The 21,627-nt window shown below is 35.4% G+C and overlaps 2 protein-coding genes across 2 annotated transcripts; both read right to left on the bottom strand.

Annotated features, from left to right (window-relative positions):
* Window positions 1-132: 132 nt before the first annotated feature.
* Rbsn-5 (Rabenosyn-5) lies at window positions 133-6,004 on the bottom strand. The gene is made up of 7 exons (XM_088258148.1): window positions 5,444-6,004; window positions 3,991-4,138; window positions 3,239-3,456; window positions 2,156-2,353; window positions 1,509-1,694; window positions 641-757; window positions 133-405 (listed from the first exon to the last, which is right to left on the bottom strand). Exons 1-7 carry the CDS (start codon window positions 5,867-5,869, stop codon window positions 319-321), a joined length of 1,380 nt encoding a protein of 459 aa, XP_088114274.1. The 5' UTR covers window positions 5,870-6,004; the 3' UTR covers window positions 133-318.
* Window positions 6,005-6,589: 585 nt separating this feature from the next.
* LOC148310567 (tetratricopeptide repeat protein 27) lies at window positions 6,590-21,421 on the bottom strand. The gene is made up of 12 exons (XM_088258207.1): window positions 21,249-21,421; window positions 20,618-21,000; window positions 19,727-19,988; window positions 18,843-19,083; window positions 17,913-18,143; window positions 16,784-16,955; window positions 15,895-15,970; window positions 15,614-15,788; window positions 10,426-10,612; window positions 8,776-8,951; window positions 7,690-7,837; window positions 6,590-6,952 (listed from the first exon to the last, which is right to left on the bottom strand). The coding sequence occupies exons 1-12, from the start codon at window positions 21,307-21,309 to the stop codon at window positions 6,689-6,691; spliced, it is 2,376 nt and encodes a 791-aa protein (XP_088114333.1). The 5' UTR covers window positions 21,310-21,421; the 3' UTR covers window positions 6,590-6,688.
* Between the last annotated feature and the right edge of the window lie 206 nt (window positions 21,422-21,627).

Here is a 21,627-nt window from a genome sequence, read left to right as displayed (position 1 = left end):
ACTAGTTTAGCTTTTGCTGATAGGATTTCAGAGCGCCATTCACTCTATTCCCAGTATTCGCTACTTTTTTTAAACTTCATATATAAATTACATATTAACAAGCAAGGAAAGGAATCAATAAAAACAAACAAATAGTGAATGGAAAATGGTATTTTTTATATTCAAATATAATATATTGAATATTTAGCTGTGAACATTGTGCAGAGCTTATATAAATATTAATTTAATAAAGATGTGTGAAGAGAGATTACGCTATAACATTATATCTTAAAAATAATTTACATAATATGTATCAATATGTAGTTACGTGGAAAAGTGTCAATTCTTATCACTCAGAGGACTTTGTAAATTTTGTAAATAGTACTCATGTTTAAGCTCTTTAAGGTTCCGTTCCAGTATCGCTACCTAAAAAAAATAAATTGAAATATTCAAATATAAAAATAAAACAGTTATTGTTGGGTAATATATCCAAAATAAAACAAGGTTTGTTGGATTGAATTCTACATTTATTTATGTATATGTTAATACATGACGCGTTTCGTCTTCTTAGGACATTATCAAACACTCAACACTAGAGTGTGTTTGATAATGTCCAAGTATTTATTTAAGTATTTTGAGGGAATTAAACAAGTTTTCTTACCTCTTCAAATCTCAGTTCATTTCGGGCTTGCTTTATATAACCTCGTATAATATTCATTTGCTCGACTAACGGATCATCAACATCGCCATCCGGGAGAGCGTCAGTGTGTTTCACCATCTAAATCAGACAGACCACAGATAAGCAACTGAAATACACAATACATATAACAGAGATAACCACCTGAATCACAAAATAATAGAGATAATGACCTGAATCACACAATATAACAGGGAGGGCTACCTGAATATCACAATATAACAGATATAACCACCTGAATCACAAAATAATATAGATAATGACCTGAATCACACAATATAACAGGGAGGACCACCTGAATATCACAATATAACAGATATAACCACCTGAATCACAAAATAATAGAGATAATGACCTGAATCACACAATATAACAGGGAGGACCACCTGAATATCACAATATAACAGATATAACCACCTGAATCACAAAATAATAGAGATAATGACCTGAATCACACAATATAACAGGGAGGACCACCTGAATATCACAATATAACAGATATAACCACCTGAATCACAAAATAATAGAGATAATGACCTGAATCACACAATATAACAATAATTAACAACTGAATCACACAATACATATAACAGGGACGGCCACCTGAATAAAAGAATATAACGGAGATAACTATCAGAATCACAAGATTTACATGACATCTATATAATACAACTGAAATGAAAATGTTAATTTAATTTTAATTAAAATTTAGTGTGTTGTATTTTACTCAGATTTAGAGTTGTTATTTGGATTCTAGTTAGAAGTTGCAAGTAAAATATACACTAACTGCAAGTAAAAATTTATATACTGCTGATAAAATATATAAACTAACCGTCCATCCTTCAGTATCTCTTCTCTTTACCCCACTCTGTTCCTCCAAAGCCTTTCTTTTAGCAAGATTCAGCTGCATCTGTCTTCTTTCTTGCTCTATTCTTTTTTCTGCGGCTTCTTGTTTCAGTCTTCTAATTTCCGCTATTTCAGTTTCGCTCGGTAGAGAGTTTAATGTCAAAAGTTCTTCCTAAAAATAAAACACAATAAATAAACATAACTGAACTACATATAAAGCTAGGATAATAAAATATATTTGTTAGTTATATAAAACATTTAAATGATGAAAAACAAATGAGACAGTAATATTTATTCAATTATTCAAACCCTTATCCGCACACCAATGGTGTAAAGGGCACTGCATCATAAAACGCAGTGTTATCTTGATCACATGAAGGAAAGGTGATCAGCCCTCAACTTCAGGTACCAGTCCAGGGTAATATGGAATAAATATTAGAGTGAAAAAATCACTTATATTTATTTGACCCCCCTGGGAATCGAACCCGGGTAGCCGGTAACGGGTAACGGTAGCCGAGCGTGCTGACCATTACACTACGGAGGCGGACATATTTATTACAAAATAAATTATCTTTAAACGTTTAAATTTAATGTGTTAACAGTAACAAATGAGTAAATAATTTTAGATCTTACTTTTATGAAGTGAATAGCGGCTTGACGGATAGCAATCTGTAATTTATTAGTTCGACTTCCCGGCTGGGCGATTTGGAGTGCTGAAATCTGTTTACTCAAACTATCGATGCCCTCGGCATATTTCGCTATCCTGGATTTGAGAATATTCGCATCGGACAGATGGTACGTAGTCTCACCAGCCTTTAGGCTCAAACACATCTGAAATTATAAGTTGACACACCTATAATATATCATCCGTAGGACGAATAATCCAGTGTCAGATAATAATAAAAAGGGTTTGAAATTGTTAAATAAACGTCAAAACAATCGTCGAAACAATTTGTCGAAACAATCGGCGGGTATGTGTGAGGAGAGGCGGAGAATTTTCGCAAAGACAGAGTGGTGTGGCGTTTCAAAACTCTCTGCCAACCCCTGCAATTATTTTTTTACAAAAATGTTAATAATATTAGTATACAACCACTCACCGTTATATACTAATATCATTAACATTTTTGTAAAAAATAAATAAGTAAAATCGACTAATCACAAAGTAAATGCTTTAAATATGAAAATATTGAGACTAGTTTTTAGTTAGTATAGAAATTGTTTAAAAATAATATGTATAAGAGGTTCAAATCAAATGTGGTAAACCCAATCATTAATTTTTTTCTAACCCTTATCTGCACTCATTAGAGCATTGCATTGGATTGACACAGTGTTATCTTGTGAAGGCAAGGGGATCCATTCCTGAGCTTCAGGAATCAGTTCAGAGTAATATTAAACAAATATTGGGATAATTACTCTCAAGTGATAGTCGACAACAGGGGACCTGATATGACACAAAAAGAAGAAGAGTGTAAAATCACTAATATTTATTTTCACCCCCCTGGGAATCGAACCCGGGACCTCCAGCACGGTAGCTAAAAATGCTAACCATTACACCACAGAGGCATGAATATAATATAATGAAATATAAACTTTTGGCTACGCTTTGCATAGATTTTTCTTCTACAAACGTTTCATCAAAAATATATCTTTCTTGATCAATGAAACTTTCTAACTCGAAGAGAAGAAATATAGAAATCGACATGGAAGTGCCTTTACCTTGTTATACATAGCTACCGCCGGTGACGCTTGCTCCATGATACTTCGCATTTGTTCGTAGCCCGTCACGAGGATAGTTTTAGAATTTCTGCTCTCCTGCATCTGCTTACGAAGCTCTATTAAGTTGTAGCAATGTTCGCAGAGTCGTAAACCAGTCTTTGTAGGATCGGAATTGGCGGGGAGTTTGCTCACTTCTACTGATGGGTCAATCATACATCCTGAAATCAATAAACTCAATTAAATTAGGCAACTATAAGGTGTATATGACTGGCACCGGGCATTGTCGGCTGTTAAACTGTCCATTGTTCAATTCCCGGTAATTGCAAAGTGAATCCGAGTTACTATGATTTCATGGAATTCATGAGTGAAAATTCTACGCTAAAGCACTCGCTATGTCAATAAAGGCATGGTTTTAAACAGTTCTTTGATTTTTAAGTAAGCAATGATGTTAATTAAGTATATGATTTTAAAAACCAAAGTAAATAACAGTTTTTAAAACTTGAAAGTAAATATCTTCTCCGTCTTAGTCCTTGTGAGTTGTGAGGGTTGTGACCCTTTTCGAAGCAGTTGAAAACGTTCAACGTTGAAGGTAAATAACAGCCTTTAAAACATGAAAGTAAATTTCTTCTCCGTCTTAGTTCTCATTACTGAGGGTTGTGACCCTTGTCAAAGCAGTTAAAAATGTTCAACGTCACAAAGTAAATAACAGTAATTTAAACTTAAAAAATCAATAAAACAATTATAAATCTTACTTGCAACGTTGATGTCGAAAAAGCAGGAACAATCGTGACACAGGATAGATCCGCAGAGTCGACAGTGATGTTGTCTTCTCGCTATATTGAAGGCTTTAGCACATCCCGGACACAATCTTACAGACGACCCATCCAACCACGGTACTATCTAAACAAACAAATAAAGAAATAATCAAATCTAAACAAAATTTGCAATCTGATGATGTCGTCACCAGTCTGATGATGTCGGTAACGACGAAACCCGGTCGCTGGTCAAATAAAAAAGTGGAAAAGCTAAAAATATTGGTTTTAATCTAATAATAAATTAAAATTTGCAATATCGCTCACTTTTTTCAACAACGCAATATATCAAAAAACTTGATTTTTTAGGAGATCGTTTTCAAGTTTAAGAATATAATAAAATGTATTAAAAATAAATATCAAGCCACTTATTGAACTTTTTACTGTGCAACAGATCTTTTTAGGTAAAACCTGAAGGTTTTTTTCTCCATTTGAAAAATATTTAGTATATTTAAAAAAAAAATTAAACAATACCTTATATTTAAAATCAAAAACAACACTTTCTGCCCTGTAGCGGGTAAATATCAAGTTAAAAATATGCCGCTTTTCCTGGGATATAGTACATTTTCTAGGCATTCCGAAAACATGCACAACTGAAAATTGACAATTTTTGATATTTGACGTTGTTGAAAGGAGTGCGCGATATGTCGCGGAATGATAGGGGTACAATGTCAGAAACGGATTAAATGCGCTAAGCAGTCGGAGTTAACTGCATGAAAATCTTGCGATTTGGCAGTCTACAGGTTCAATACAAAATCTCATCCATAGATAAAAAAATAAAGAAAATCGTAATTAACTAACTAACCATCACGGCGCTTCTCCACAGGGGTAGGCGGAGAGAATAGAATACCACCCCAATCTGTCTTTGCAAACAATCTTTGCCTCTTCCGCATCCATGCATCTCCTCATACATACTGATTATTCCGACATCTGGCCTGACCACTCCCAAGTATTTGAAATACTTGATCATGCTAAGTCTTCCTCGGCTTCCGTTATCTACTACATTTGCCTCATAAATTTATTTCACTGTTCTTTCTTGACTCATTCGATTCACATGCCCAAATCATCTCAGCACACCTTTCTTAATTTCACTCTAATGCTAAAGATACTAAAAAGTCACAATAGACCTGACATGGTCGCGGTGACATAAGGGATGCAAGATCCCTTGACCCCCAAGGAAAAAAAAAAAAAGATACTAAAAAGTTTGTTTCACTGTTCCGTTTCATTCACACGCCCAAACCATCTCAACACACCTTTTTTAATTTTATCAATAACGCTTATCTCAGCCTTGCATTCTTTCCTTATATTTTTCGTTTTATGCGGTGTTGATAAACTACTATTAATTTTGATTTGATTTGACATACGACTATTACTGAATACTAGAAATACTAACTTCTTGTTCATGATGCTTCCTGAGACTTTGATCGGTCGGCATGTTGGCTACAAGTTTATCTAACCTTATCAGCAACTTGTTAGTTTCGGCGGCGTATCTCTCTAGCTTCGCCGATCTAACAGCTTTATAATATTCCGAAATGCTCCTGGAGCTTCCGAATTCTTGCGGTTCGTGGAAATCAGAGAAATTATCCGGGGCAATCCTCAAAGTCCGGTCGAATGTTTCTTTCAACGCGGTCTCGTCCAAGTTGAGTATCTTCTTTTTGGCTTTGCCGAACATAACCTTCAGAGATTTTAAGACATCCTGCTCTTCTTGGTGCAGAGTCTCAAAATGAGCGGTCAACTGGTTGGGTGATTTCAGGTCAGCTTTGCATATGGGGCACAAGAAGCCTTCCAAAATGCCGTCGTCACTTAACGCTTCCGCCATTTTTACCACGCTTTGGATTTTTCCAGATATTTTGACAATTATCCCGTGAATACGAACATTATAACTCAAAAGCCGTTTTATAAAAATAGTAAAGTGACAGCTAATTGAGAGAAACGTCAAACGCCTTTTGACAGATTTAAATTTTGTGTACATGTGTGTATAATTTAGTGGTCAGGTTTCGAATGTTTCTGGTAGGTACTTTTAAAATATTTAAAGTTTATTCAATATTTCTTTTATTTTACATAATAAAATTGTTTTTCATTAGACTTATGAATACAATAATAGGATTATTTACATTAAATCTAGGAATGTTCAAATTATTAATAGAATACAGTGGTTTTGCAATTCTAAAAATAAACCAAATGCATTATATTTATGATGCAATAAGCAGTAAGCTGTCGGAGTTTTAAGTACAATATGTATACGGCTATGTAAGTAGCATGGCGGTTGGAGCGCTTGGGTACACTGCTGATGGTCGCAGGTTAGACTGCTAGGGAGGTCAAAATGTATAGTTTTCACTGTAATATTTAATTAAATTATTCTGGAGTCTGATTACCATGTCTTCATGTAATTAACAAGCAAGAAAACTCTGCATCATAGTTTCCGAAGCAGTGCCTTTTGTACCATTTGGTGCGGATAGGGGTTAGAAAAAATTCAGAATTGTTTTATCTACGCCAGCCACAGTGCTAGAATTTTGTTAAAAAAAAATAAAACAGGAAATTTGTGTTTATTCAATTTATTCGAGTAAAAGGTTTTTAAAAAAATATTCAAAAATATAAAACATGTAAATACAGATAGGTATTATGCCATTTTATATTTTTATCTTTTTTCCAGTTCTGATGTTAATTTCTGCAAACATTCTTGTAATACAGAAATTTTATCATCAAACTGTTCATATTTTTTATTTGAGACGGCCCTCACAACAGCTTGTGTAGTAAGCCGTGCCGAGGAAACCAGCTGCCAGACTTGTGTCTTGTCGTCTTCGTTGGTTTCGGTTATAGATTGCAAACTGTTGACTCCGAGTGATTCAACAATATCCAGGACTTCTTCACAAAGCTTCAAATCGGAAACCCAGGTATCTTGCTGTAAAATGAAGAAATATTTTAAAATATCTAATTAATCATGCTTATAAATAAACTGTAACATATGCGCCAGGAATGTTGCATTTTAATTAGAAAATGACTTGTCGCATACTTCGCCTATGCAATTAATACGTAAACTGACGTCATAAAACAAAATATATTTTATGCGAAAGTTACGTGTCTGGATCCACTTCCAAGTATTCAACTCCCTAACGCACACACCCACCCTCACGGTATTTCCATTTTTGGACACAGTCCTGGAACACTTCTTTTTTAATATCCTTCAGTTTTTTTTGTCTTGTTTGTCTTAATCTCGGGAATCGTCTCAAATCTACTTCCTTTCAAAGGTTTTTTGAGTTTGGGGGACAAGAAGTCATAAGGAGAGAGATCAGGTGAGTAGGGCGGGTAGGGAAGAACAATGATCGAGCGTTTAGCTTGTTCACTCACGTGTTCTGACACCTGAATGGTCTGAAGCTGATAAAACGACAACGCCAAAAGAGCTGAAGGACATCACAAACAAAGCGTTTCAGGACTGTTTCCAAAAGTGGAAACACTGTTGGGATAGGTGAATATTTTGAAGGGAACTCAAACATGTAACTTCTAAATAAAGTACATTTTGTTTTATGACGTCAGTCTCCATGTTGTTTGAACACAGGCTACATATATTGTGATGTCAGAAAAAAAACATGAAATTATTAACAAGTCTTAATATGTATTTCATTAACCAAAAACACATACCATTTTTACTGAATTATAAGCCTTCAATAATCTTTGTCCCTTCAATAATGAATTGGGACTAATATCTGAGTACAGCTGCCACAATCTAGCTTCGTTTGGGTGTGCGGCTGTTATTCTTCCAAACAGTTCCAAAATCTTAGTTGTGATTCTAAAAAAAACAAAAAAAACGACTCAAATTTTCCTTCTTATGTTAAAAAAAAATATATTATAGGATTCTTAACTTGACGTGAAACAATTATTGTGAAAGATGATAGTTTTGGGCATCCCAGAACTTAGGACTTGGGATTTGGCTGGAATAAGTGAACACTTTATACACTTGTGTAACGCTCACTATTCTGCCCACAAGTGAACATAGAAATTGCATTAATTTTTAATACTTGTTTATACGCTTGAATCCATTTCATATATGGGTAGTAATTCAATTCAGATTTGGTAGTTTGGCTGATTATGGCACCATCAGCTAAGAAATTTGTGAAGTATATACATATATATATCTTACTCCATTTGAACATAGATGAGATTCATTCCGAATCAGTTCACATATATTTTTTTATCCATATATTTAAAAAAAAACATACATCGCTCACTCTTTTCAAGAACGTCATATATCAAAATACTTGATTTTTCAGGAGAACGTTTTTAAAGTTTAAAAATATAATACAATGTATTAAAAATAAATATCAAGCCACTTATTGAACTTTTTACTGTGCAACAGATCTTTTTAGCTAAAACCTGAAGGTTTTTTCCCCATTTAAAAAATATTAAGTATATTTAAAAAAATAATTAAACGATACCTTTTCTTGAAAATGCAAAAACAACACTTTCTGCTTTGTAGCGGGTAAATATTATGTTTAAAATATGCCGCTTTTGCTGAGAATTGAACATTTTCTGGGCATTCCGAAAACATGCACAACTGAAAATTGACCATTTTTTATTTATGACGTTCTTAAAAGGAGTGAGCGACATGTTTTATCTCAAGTTGAGCCACCTATATTATTGATATATTATCCGTAGCGTGAATAATCAAGTGTCTGATATTAAACAAAAATTTAAAAAACGTAAAAAAAAAAATCATAAAAGACATACCTTTTAGCACGATTTCCTTCATAATCAACGCAATCTTGTAAGACAGCTTTCACAAGCAATGTTAGTACCTCAAGATCCAAATGTTTAGTGCGCAAATCAAGAAGTCTGTGGTAGCTCCGCACCACATCATCGAAATGCCCTGTATCTATGCTAACTACCAGCATGTTGTCCCACACCTAAAAAGGATTAAAATTAATAAAAAATACCATAACTTAACCAGATTTTTAAATATGTACATATCGCTCACTCCTTTCAACAACATCATAAATCAAAAAACTTGATTTTTCAGCAGAACGTTTTTAAAGTTTATAAATATAATAAAATGTATTTTAAATAAATATCAAGCCACTAATTGAACTTTTTACTGTGCAACAGATCTCTTTGGGTAAAACCTAAAGGATTTTTCTCCATTTGAAAAATATTTATTATATTCAAAAAAATAATTAAACAATACCTTTTCTTCATAATGCAAAAACAACACTTTCTGTAGCGGGTAAATATTAAGTTTAAAATATGCCGGTTTTGCTGGGATATAGTTCATTTTTTGGGCATTCCGAAAACATGCCCAACTGACATTAACTTTGTGGAAAAACATGATTTAAATACTAACTAACTAACTATCATGTTACTTCTCCGCAGGGGTGGACAGAGAGAAAAGAATACAACGCCACGCTCTTTGCAAACAATCTTTACCTCTTCAATATCCATGCATCACCTCATTACATACCCACTAATTATTCCTGACTCATGACCTGACCACTTTCGAGTGTTTGTGACATACTTGATCATGCCAAGTTTTCCTCGGTCTTCCTCTCCTCCTATTTTCTCCTCTCATAATTTTATTTTAACTTTATTTTCTCACTCGTTTATTTCGCAAATCACATCAACAAACCTTTGCTAATTTTACAACATTTTGAGTGTGTCCAAATACTTGTTCACAAAATCTGGATTCACATCTTCACATCTCACCAATAGATGTCTCTAGTGAAGTTCTAGTGATTCAAGAACAAAGTTTCTAAATTGGTTCATATATATAGAACTTCCAAGAATTTGAGTAGTGTGGTTGTCAATAATGGGTAGAATTGGTGAATGTTACACGTGTGTAAAGTGATCACTTAAACCAGCCTATGACGGTCGTAAGCCCCGTAAATGCCCAGACTTCCATATTCTTCTTCATCTTTGATGAAATGTCAAAAAATAATTTGCTAATTTTATTGGTAATGCTTATCTCAGGCCTGCATTCATTCCCCATTTGAACATCTATCATACATCGTTTTGCAGCACATTCGTCCGAGTGATTGGATTTCGGAAGGCGCAACTAGGATGTGTGTCGGCCACCGATGACTGGCACAGTAGTCAAAATGTAAAATAACACTGATATGGCTATAATTATTAAATTATTAAATTTCATAATCAAAATGTAACTTTGTTTGAAAATCACTATAAATATTTTATTATAAATTAATTATAGTGATTTTAAAACAAAGTTACATTTTAATTATAAAATGGAAAATCACAAAGTTAGTGCTAAATAAAAATTATACTGAATTTCACCCTAGACTGGTATCTGAACCGCAGAACTGTTTGATCACCTTGGCTTCATGTATTCCAAATCAAAATAACACTACATAGGTGGATATAATGCTATACCTTCCAGTTATCATAGTTGAATTTGATTGTTTCGCTGAGAGCCTTATACGCCCTCTCCTTATTGCCTTGCTTCACATATATTTTAGCCAGATTATTCCAAGCCTCAAACGAATGCGGCTCCAGATAAGTGTAACGTCTGTAGGCTGTAGCGGCTAGTTCCCAGCATTCGACAGTCATTGCGGCGTAACTATAAAATAATATAAATTCAAATTTAATGTACAAAAAAAAGGATTTTAACCTTGCTCATTCTGAAGTATCTAAAAATTTGAATGATTAAAAAGTTATCAAGTGAAACATTGTTTGAATCCCCCTCTTAGGTCAGGGTGGTAAGGTTAGGTCAGTGGTCGGCAAACTTATTAGCCAATTCTATTATTATTTTTGACTTTTATTAAATTACGGGAATACTCAATATTTTCTTTAGGTTGATTTCACACATAGTAAGGATTTCATTCATTGATAAAAAATCTTTTGAAAGTAAATATTCGTAAGAACACTACTTATTGCGAATAATGTCCCTGTATCTCCTTTGAAAGTTTGATCAATTCAGGATTATACGTCGTTATTTTTAGCACGACTCCAGGTTCTCGTCAATAAGACGGTTTCTTCATTTGCTTTTAATAAGGTTCATGCTTCAAAAAGATTGTTCGCAAGAATACGTCAAGTATTCATGCGAACAATCTTTTTGAAGCGAATATTTGTGCCGGGGCCGCACTTAAAAGGTCAAAGAGCCGCATGCGGCTCCGGAGCCACACTTTGCCGACCAATGGGTTAGGTTATAATAAGTGCACCAGTTTCAACCTTTTTCTTACAGTGCTAAAAAACTTCCACGTACTACAGTGATATGTATTTTGTACACCATTTGAAAATGTGATTTAAAAACGGGAAAAATGTGAATATTCTTAAATGTTGCTTTCATTGGTCACAGTTGAAATTGAAATGTAACAACTTTGTAATGATAGCTCTAGTAAGTGACAACGAGAAAAAATACATTGCGAGTAGCCACAATAACTAGCGTAGCTAGACGACCACTGCGCAAGACGACCTGCGCACGACTGACGCTTCTAAACACGCTAAGACATGCACGTATATGTAAAGCATGAGAAACGAGAACACACACTGAGAAACGTTTGTGTATTGGTGATTTTATACCATATTTTTTCACAAATTATTTATTTCCGTTGCTGCAAATGAATAACTTTATACTACTACTACTACTACTACCATCACGCCGTTTCCCCGCAGGGGTAGGCAGAGAGGATGGAACGCCACACTCTTCTGTCCTGACATACACTCCTAGCCTCCTTCACATCCATACATCTAGTCATACATGCCCTCCGATTACGCAGACTTTTGACACCGCCAGATTTTAGGTTCTGATTGATCTGATCGTGCCAAGTCTTTTTCGGTCGTCCACGTTCTGTTTTCCCTCTCACATTCGCCACATATATTTTCTTAGTCATTCTCTCGCTATCCATTCGCTCCACATGTCCATACCACCGCAAGGAGCTCTTTCTAATCTTTTCAATTATTCCTCGTTCAGCCTTACATTCCTTTCTTATATCATCGTTTTTAATTCTGTCATACAATGATTTTCCACACATTCGTCTGAGGGAGCGCATTTCAACAGCATTCACTCTGCTTTCATCCTTCCTTTGCCAGTTCCATGTTTCGCTTCCATACATTAGTGTCGGTACTAGCACGCCGTTGTGAACCGCTAGCTTGGCTTCCATGGACATACTCTTATTCCCAATCACTCTGTTAAAAGCACCATTTATTCTATTCCCTGCATTCACTCTTCTCTCAATATCCTTATCCACTTTTCCATCCCTTGTGAACATGCTTCCTAGATATAAAAATTCTTGCACCTGTTCTAGGGATTCATTGTGCACGATAATCTTGCATTCTGTCAAATCTTTCTCTCTTTCAAACACCATGACCTTTGACTTACCTTCATTCATTGCCAGATCATTTTCCATACATACATCGTACATTCTTGACACTATTAGTTGCAAGTCCTCCGCGCTGCTCGCTAGCAGTACGGCGTCATCCGCATACAGCAAGCAACTAACAGTTATATTCATCATTTTCGCTCCGACTCCCATACTTTCAATCTCTTTCATACAATGGTCCATATAGAGATTAAACAACCATGGTGACATTACACATCCCTGCTTTACGCCTTTGGATATTGCAAACCATGATGTAATGTCCCCATTCACTCTTATACTAGCTGTGCTGCCCTCGTAGAGGGAAGCAACTGCTTGTATAAGTTTATCGTCTACTCCATATTTTTCCAGCACGCTCCATAATTTTATCCTATCAACCTTATCATACGCTTTCTGCAAATCCACGAAAGCACAGAAGAGTTTCTGATTTTTAGCCAAAAACTTTTCCGTCAGCATTCGTAGTGCAAAAATTTGATCTGTGCAACCTCTTCCACTCATAAAAGCACCTTGCACATCCCAAATCCGTTCTTTCGTCACCATTCTAACTTTTTCAATTATAATCTTACTATAGAGTTTACCGACAGAGCTTAGCAGGCTTATCGCCCTATAATTCCCACACTCTGCGCGAGATCCCTTTCCCTTGAATAGAGGCATGATTACTGCCCGTCTCCAATCCAGAGGTGTGTATCCTTCCTCAAGACACAGGTTAAATAGTCTGTGAATCCATGTGAGGGTGGTCAGTCCACCACATTTTACAAACTCTATAGCAATATTATCATACCCAACAGCCTTACCGTTCCTCATTAATTTTAAGGCATTCGTTATTTCTGACATACTTATCTCACATACCATACCCTCACTCACCCTTGCCTCTATGGGTGTCTCGGTGGAGACATTGCCGTTACTTTCATAAATTTCCATAAAGTATTCTTTCCATCTTTCTTTCACTTCACTTTCATTCGTCAATATTTTACCATCATTTGATTTGATAACTTTCATACCTCCATTTTCAGTCTCATTTTTTGCGTTCTTTACCTCTTTCCAGAAAAGCTTAATGTTTTCTTGAAAGTGGGTTGACATTTTCATACCTTCTTCTCTCTTTAGACGATCTTTCCGTTCTTTTACTCCCATTTTCACTTTTCTCTTACATTCTTTATACCGATCTTTCATTATTTTAAAAAGTTCACTCTTAACATCGTTAACTGCTAACATATTTAGCCAAGCATTCTTCTTCTCAGAGACAAGTCCTTTCATGCCCTCATCCCACCATGCATCTCCTTTTTTTCTACCTTGGATCGCAACTCCACATACACTCTTTGCTGACTCATACATACACGATTTGATGTGCTCCCAGGTATCGTCTACATTCATATCCATATTCCTTGCATTCAATCTTTCATTCACATCCCTTTCATACGACTTACTTACATTCTCGACTTGTAGTTTTTCAACTTTGACTCTAGATGAAACCGGAACAGTTTTGTTCCTGGACCGCCATCCACGGAACAGAATTACTCTCGATACGACGAGGAAATGGTCCGACTCCATTTCAGCCCCTCTAAATACTCTCGTATCGATTGTATTTCTCCTCAATCTCGAGTCAACAACAACATAATCGATTATGGTCCTTTCATTCCCTCTCTCCCACGTATACTGATGGATCCCCTTATGATCGAAAAAAGTATTCGAAATAAAGAGGTTCCATTCCAGACACAACTCGAGCAGACTATTCCCATTACCATTCGTTCTGTTATCACCAAACATACCTAAGGCTGATTCGAAGCCATCCCTCCGAGTGCCTACCCATCCGTTAAAATCACCTGCTAGAATCACTCTTTCATTCGATCTTCTATTTGTCAGCACTTCTCTTACACTCTCCCAGAACTCTCGTTTCACATCCTCAGAAGATGAGTTCACAGGAGCATACCCTATTACGATAAGGATACTCGTGACTCCAATCTTGAAGGAGATCCACATGAGCCTGGCACTTATACATTTGTATTCTTTCATACACTCTACCATTCTCGGGGATAGTAGCGCCGCGACGCCCTGACTCGCCCGCTCTGTGTCCTGTACTCCAGACCACAGAACAAGCGTGTCATTATGCTCCAACGTACCACTTCCCCTTTTCATGCATTCGCTTACACACACAATGTCTAGAGCTTTGCTCTTCATACTTTCGCACAACTCATTCATCTTCTTATCCATTCCTCCTCGGATATTCCAAGCGCCTATGCGGCATTCCATCCTCCTCTTTGCACCCCCGCGAGAGACGCTGCATAGTGGGTGGTGAGCCTCACTGCTACGTAACGGCATTCTCTCGCACAACTTTTATTATCCTATTTGCACATACTTAAACTTATAAATTCGTTAATTATTCAATTATAGATACACTAATATACAAAGAACATGTACTAATATAAGCTTAAAATTATATCAAAAGTAACACTAAAAACAAAACTCAAATCATCCACTTATCCCTTAACACACTGTTTATAATATATTGTTTAAGTTTATGGTCTAACCTAAAACGTTCACTGTTTATTTTCACTTTTTTGTTTATTTAATTTAATTTATGACGGTCAACGGCGGGGTAGGGGCGGGGGTGTGGGGGGGGGGTCCATACTGGGCACACGTGTATCGTCTCCATCCCTCTCGGCGTTCCATTTCTTAAACGTTGTAGCTTCGGATGTAGCGACGGTTTGGAGATTGCATCCAAGATTTTGCATCCCTTTCCAAACAAATCTCCGCTTTCGCCGGCGGTATCCCAGATGTTCGGATTTGGAAAGGAATTCCGGGGCGCTCATACGCCTCAAATTCTTGGTTCAGAATTATGGAACATATAATTCTTCACTTTACACTACTACCATAAGGAATCTTTACACTTTTACAAATTTATATTGTCACCAGACACAATACTTATAAGTATGTAAAATTTTACGGATTTTGGATGCAAATATTCGCCAGAAATTAATTAACTGATGGAGCGGGCTTACAAAGCAGCCACTCTGTGTGGCGTCCGAGGCCTATGAATAACTTTATATATGTATTATAATACTTTTATGTAACACGTAATTAAATTATAGAGGAATACAACAGTTCTGAGCCCTGTATCTCTTATATATTATATTGATATTCTCATTTGTAAAGTCAAGATGTAGTAAATACATATCACTGGGAGGGAAAGTTTAAAAACAGTTATTGTAGAATAATTGTATTATAATTGAGAAAAAAATATGCACCCCAATCTGAGCCAAACGCTTTCCTGGAGAGAGTTGATTTCGCAGGACTTCTGATAGTGGGGAATGCATTCTTCATATTTCTTATGCGAAAACAGATAGTTTCCCCAATGTCTCTGCGCTCGGCTACTCCTGTGTTTTGAGAAATTCCAAGCGATCTTGTATTGCTCAACATCGTCTGAAAATATAGTGGAATTAAATCAACATCACGTAATAAAAGTACAACATGTAAATAAACAATGATAATATGATATAGTATGTATACATGAGCATAATAATCATACCTGTGGCATCGCCCAGGAGGCAATATAGTTTCACCGTCGGCTTTATATTGATTTGTTGCTGTATTATTTCAGCAGCCTTAAAGAAAAATATTTGTGTAAAATATAGCGTGGATTCAGATTGATTAAAAAATTAAAGATACACATAAATACATGCATTCATTTATTCATACATTAAATATTTTAGATACAGTAATTGAGTCAATATTTTCTCTGCATTTTGCAAAATACAGATTTTTTTATACTAACTCATTTGCCCATAAGACCCCATCATTTATACTACCTTTCTTAAGAATTGATGCTGCATGGACTCAATATAATTTATCTGGTTTACATAAAAGGGAAAGGGAAAGGATCCGCCTCCATGGTGTAATGGTCAGCGTGTTTAGCTCCAGCAGAGGTCCCCGGTTTGATCCAGGGGGGTGAGAATAAATATTAGTGATTTTACGCTCTAATATTTATTTAATATTACTCAGGACTGGTGACTGAAGCGCAGGAATGATCACCTTGCCTTCATATAATTAACGATCAAGATAACATTGCATCAATACGTTGCAGTGCCCTATGCACCATTGGGTGTGGATAAGGGTTAGAAGAAGAAGACATAAAAGGGAAATTAGATTACAAAATAAAACAAATTCAATAAATTTTCTTGGTACACACTCTGATACTTAAAAATAGTCTTAAAAAGAAAAGGTTTTTTAAAGCAGAATTAAATAAGTAATAGTTTATCGAAAGCACATGCTGTGTCAAAACACGCAAGGTTCAGAGAGTAACATATAAAAAACAGAGTTTCTCAAACATTCCTTATCCGTATTCTATTTTGAAAAATCTAAATATCGGGAAACCAGAAGCAAAAAAGTTAACTTATTTTAGTCTACTTGTTGCTCACCTTGTGTCTTAGTTCTAAGACAGTATAACACGCAATGACTTCTTCCCACAGCTGCAACTGAAGGTATAAATCCAGAGCGGCTTTTACCAACCCGATACTCAGGAGAAGATCAGCAAGTAGTGAGCGCCAGCTGAGGACTGGGGGTAATGCACTGGCCCAAAGGTAAGATAACCTAAAAATGTAATGTTCAGTAAGAAAAATAAATATATACAGGTAACTGTCGTTTTATTCCGGCGATCCGTTTCGAGTGACAACAGCATAAAAAAAAATCAACACATATAATGGACGATATAAGGTTAGGTTAGGTTCCGTATCAAAATTTTTAAGATAAAACTCACATGTGAAAGGGAAAACAGAACGAGGACGACCGAAAAAGACTTGACACGATCAGATCAATCAGAACCTAAAATCTGGCGGTGTCAAAAGTCTCCGTGGAGGGCATGTATGACTTGATGTATGGATGTGAAGGAGGCGAGGAGTGTATGTCAGGACAGAAGAGTGTGGCGTTCCATCCTTTCCGCCTACCCCTGCGGGTAAACGGCGTGATGGCAGTAGTAGTAGTCACATGTTTATTTATTACATAGCCTATTTATATAATTAATTGTAAATGTATTCAACAAATGAAGTTTGAATTCATTTACAAAATACAAAATCTCTTGATCGCACATGATTCAAATTTTGATTAGTTGTAAGTGTGTGAATAGCGTTATGGTAGTGACTAGTAGTATTGTTTGCATGCTGTTGTAGTGATTGACCTAGGGAAGAGAGTGGTACGTCTCGAAACCGGTATACAAAAATCTTGGTGAGTGGTTATATACTAGCATTACTAAACATTTTAACATTTTTTAAAAAACTAACTAACAAAGCATCACGCCGCTTCCCCGCAGCTGTCGGCAGAGAGAATAGAACGCCACAACACTCCGTCTTTGCAAACATTCTTCGCCTCTTCCACGTTCATGCATCTCCTCATACATACCCGCCGATTGTTTCGACTCCTAACCTGATCGCTTTCAAGTATTTAAGATACCTGATCGTGCCAAGTTTTTTGAAAAACATCTTTGGAATTAAATAAAAATGACTAACTACAAAGTAAATGCTTAAATATTAGTAGGAAATTATATCAAATTACCTGCTCGTTACTTTTGGCAGCGGTTTGGTGAAGTTGTTGACTATCTCTTCACACTGCATCATGGATCTTTCAACGGTCCTCTTGTTACGTGACTCCATCTTGCACTTCATGAGGAACGCACTGACTCTTGTAGCCCACGGGCCGCTGTCTTGGGCGAGGAGGAGATTTATGAAGGGGAACAATTCCTCATCCGCCAATTCGTCCTTGGGCTGAGCTCGCTGTATGTATTGTCTGCAATAAAAATATATTTATACTAAAAACTTACATCGTACTCCTTACTGGACATCATTAGCAATCAGTTTAGCTTCGTACTAAACAGATATGTAATACTAAAAATTAAATGTAACCAATAAGGCTCGTGTGACAATTGATTTCTCATAAGTTAACTAACTAACTAACAACCACGCCACTTTGGCGGAGAGAATAGAATGCCACACTACTCTGTCTTTGCAAACAACCTTCACCTGTTCCACATTCACTCATCTCCTCATACATACCCGCCAATCATTTTGACTCCTGACTGCTTTCAAGTGTTTGACATACCTGATCATGCCAAGTTTTCCTCTATCTTCCTCTGCTACTCTACATTCACCTCATAAATTTGTTTTACCATTCTTCCTTCACTCATTCGTTCCCAACTATCTCAACACATGTTTCTTAATTTCATCAAAAATGCTCCTCTCAGCTTTGCATTCCTTCCTTATTTCACCACTCCATTCGAACATCTATCATATTATTTTGCGCCACATTCGTCTGAGAAAATGCATTAACATTATTGATTTGTTCATTGACTTTTCCATCAATGCGTCCTATAATATTCCACATTAAAATCCTAGGATTGGACATGTGGATGAATTACACTAATAATTGCTTAATGCTTATTTCAAATTCAGCTAGAACAATACATTGTTGAAATATATTTCTACTCACACTGTAGCGAGGCAAATCTGTTGTTCCAAGCTTGTTAGCTGTGTATTCACGTTTTCTTTGATGTCAGAATATTGAATGTTCTCCAATCGTACATCATCGTTGTGCTTCAATTCATTTAGTAGATGAGAACTGACGTGAGTGAGTTTAGATGGCACTCGATCAAATGATTCTTTCACATCGACATCCACCGTCAACTGAGCGATGGCATCTTGCTGATACTTTGTGCGCTTCCCCAAAGCTCCTACAACGAAGAAGAATAATAAGTTTATTATTTGAGGTACATTACATATCGTAAGTACTGTACACAACATTTTGGTTGTGTACAAATATTTCTTCACAAATCTGGGTTTCTCCATTTAGGAATTCGCTATTCTATCCATGATTGACAACCACACTACTCAAATTTTTCATATTCAATCATACATATACAAATCATCAATAATTCAAATGTAGCTTCATCTATGTTGAGATGTTAAAAACTAGAACGATTTAACTCTATCAGGTTATATAGGAGTAATATAAGATGAAATTATTATTTTTGACTATGATAACTTTTACACGGTGAAAATAATCACACATTGTTTTTTTTAATTTTATACAACACCTGTCCAGTGTCATAGCGCCCTGAATGGCAGGGAATTAATGCGCCTGTAGATATGGCAGAATTATTAAAAAGAGAAATTATGCTAAATTGTAATTCAATCATTTTCTTTGAAGACTGTTTACAAGAAAGAGTGAGTTTTATTCATGCAAATCAATCATTGGGCACCCCCTGATTAAATATACGTAATTAAAATATTATTAAAACATTAAAACTCTAAGAGAGAAATCACCACCCCTTCAATATTGAACAACTGAAAATGAAAACTAAACATTTCACTAACCTTTCAATGTAAGGCTTAGCCCAGATATCTCTTTAGCTTTATTTATATGAAAATCTGAGTCTTGTACTCTTCCATACATCAAGTACGCTTGACTCATTTCCACATTGAGTAAAACTCGTAACTTGGGAGAATCGACCAATGTATTCTCCAACTCGGAAAGTTTACTCAGGGCATTTTCCAATATTCCGTACACTCGGGGACTATTTTCATCTAAAATCTTCTGGTACAAAACGTAGCAGCGTAACTGCCACCAAACGGAAACCTAGAAGATAAAAACAAAGCATAATAATAATAATTATTGAATAATGAATAATGAATAATGAATAATGAATTAGTGAATGCTGAAAACAGAGTGAATGATGCACTGAAATCAGTTAGTAAATAAAAGCCTAACAGTGAAAGCTAAACTGGCAGTGCACAACAGAGTCCAACCCTAAAGTATGGAAGTAGACTGAATGAGATCAAAACGCTAAAAAATCTCTCAAATGTGTTAATGATCAAGATGACACTGCGTTTATATGATGTACCCTATGCATCATCGGGTGCGGATGAGGGTTTGAAGAAGACATTCTCTTTCTCATATCTTTGTAATCCAGACTTAATAATTGTGTCGGGTTGTGGTCCCGTGGTTAGTGTGGCGGACTCTTGAGTCAGAGTTTTTCGATTCTAACCCACTCTACCACAATTTGATGGCTATTTCTAATAATGAGCCGCTTAGGCTCACAGAAATAGTATGAAATTTAAATATTTGTGTAAATAATAAAAACTCAAATATTTCCCTTAAAATAAAAAAAAACATAAATACACATTTTCAAATAAGTATTTTTGTAAATAATAAAAAACATACATACTTCTTTATTTTTTTTAAAAAATGAGAAAAATTATACAAACCAATTTATCTTCGCTTTCTGCTGATAATCCATTGAAGATTTCACATGCTATCAAAAGCAATTCAGGACACAAAATGGTGGGATAAATTTCCTCTTCATTTCTAGACACTTCTGCGGACACATCGTAATACTTTGAAAACTTATCGCACAAATCTTTGGATATTTCCGCATTCGGACCAGTCCAATTTATCTCACAAAACGCGAAGAGCAAAGATATCCCAGAGGACAAAATTTTAGAATGATCCTCCTTTGTTTTATTTGATTGGATGTATTGTAAAATAAATGCTTTGACGTCCGTTTCATTGGAATGTTTATTAAAAATGGCATTGTCCATCACCGAGGACCAATCGCCATTCCATAAGTGTTGGATAAAATCTGGTAATCCTATAATATAAAACAAAAACGAGAGTTGAGATGACACAAAACATTTCATGAAATCTTCATTCATATATTTAAAATGTATTAAGAGAATATTTAATAATTATCTTTACAAAATAACAGTAGGAAGATATGTTTAACAATATGATGTGTATCTCAAAAGAGGAAATAAAAAATTGAGAAAGCAAATTTTTAATGAAATTAAAATCAACAATTCGAAAAAACATGGTGAAATCATATAAATAAATTTATACCTTCAAGTTCGACATTGTCTTCAAATGTACAAAGTATCGTTGAATTTATATCTGAGACCATTTTAATAAATCAATTCTTGAATGCGATAATAAGAAAAATATTATTTTATATTTCGTCGGCTGGCATAACCTAAAACCAACGTTGATTTGACGTTAGAAATTTACACATGGATGACATTTGTAGAAGTGTTGCTATTAAAAAAAACAACTATGTATTTTCCTTGTTTCGGTTTGCAGTTCCATCATTATTTGAGTAGATTTGTGATAAATTTATTTGAGAATCGAATTGATATACGACATCTTTGGGTGGATAGTACAAAAACTGTTTGTATACCTCCATCTCTAGTTGAGTAGATTTTTTACTAAGTGGTCGAATTAC

This window comes from Brachycentrus maculatus, unplaced genomic scaffold, assembly GCF_059751285.1.
Source record: "Brachycentrus maculatus isolate JH-2025_06_01 unplaced genomic scaffold, ASM5975128v1 h1tg000091l, whole genome shotgun sequence".
Taxonomy (NCBI): domain Eukaryota; kingdom Metazoa; phylum Arthropoda; class Insecta; order Trichoptera; family Brachycentridae; genus Brachycentrus; species Brachycentrus maculatus.
The sequence above is the reverse complement of the archived record's forward strand: the minus strand, read 5'-3'. Positions and strand labels throughout refer to the sequence as shown.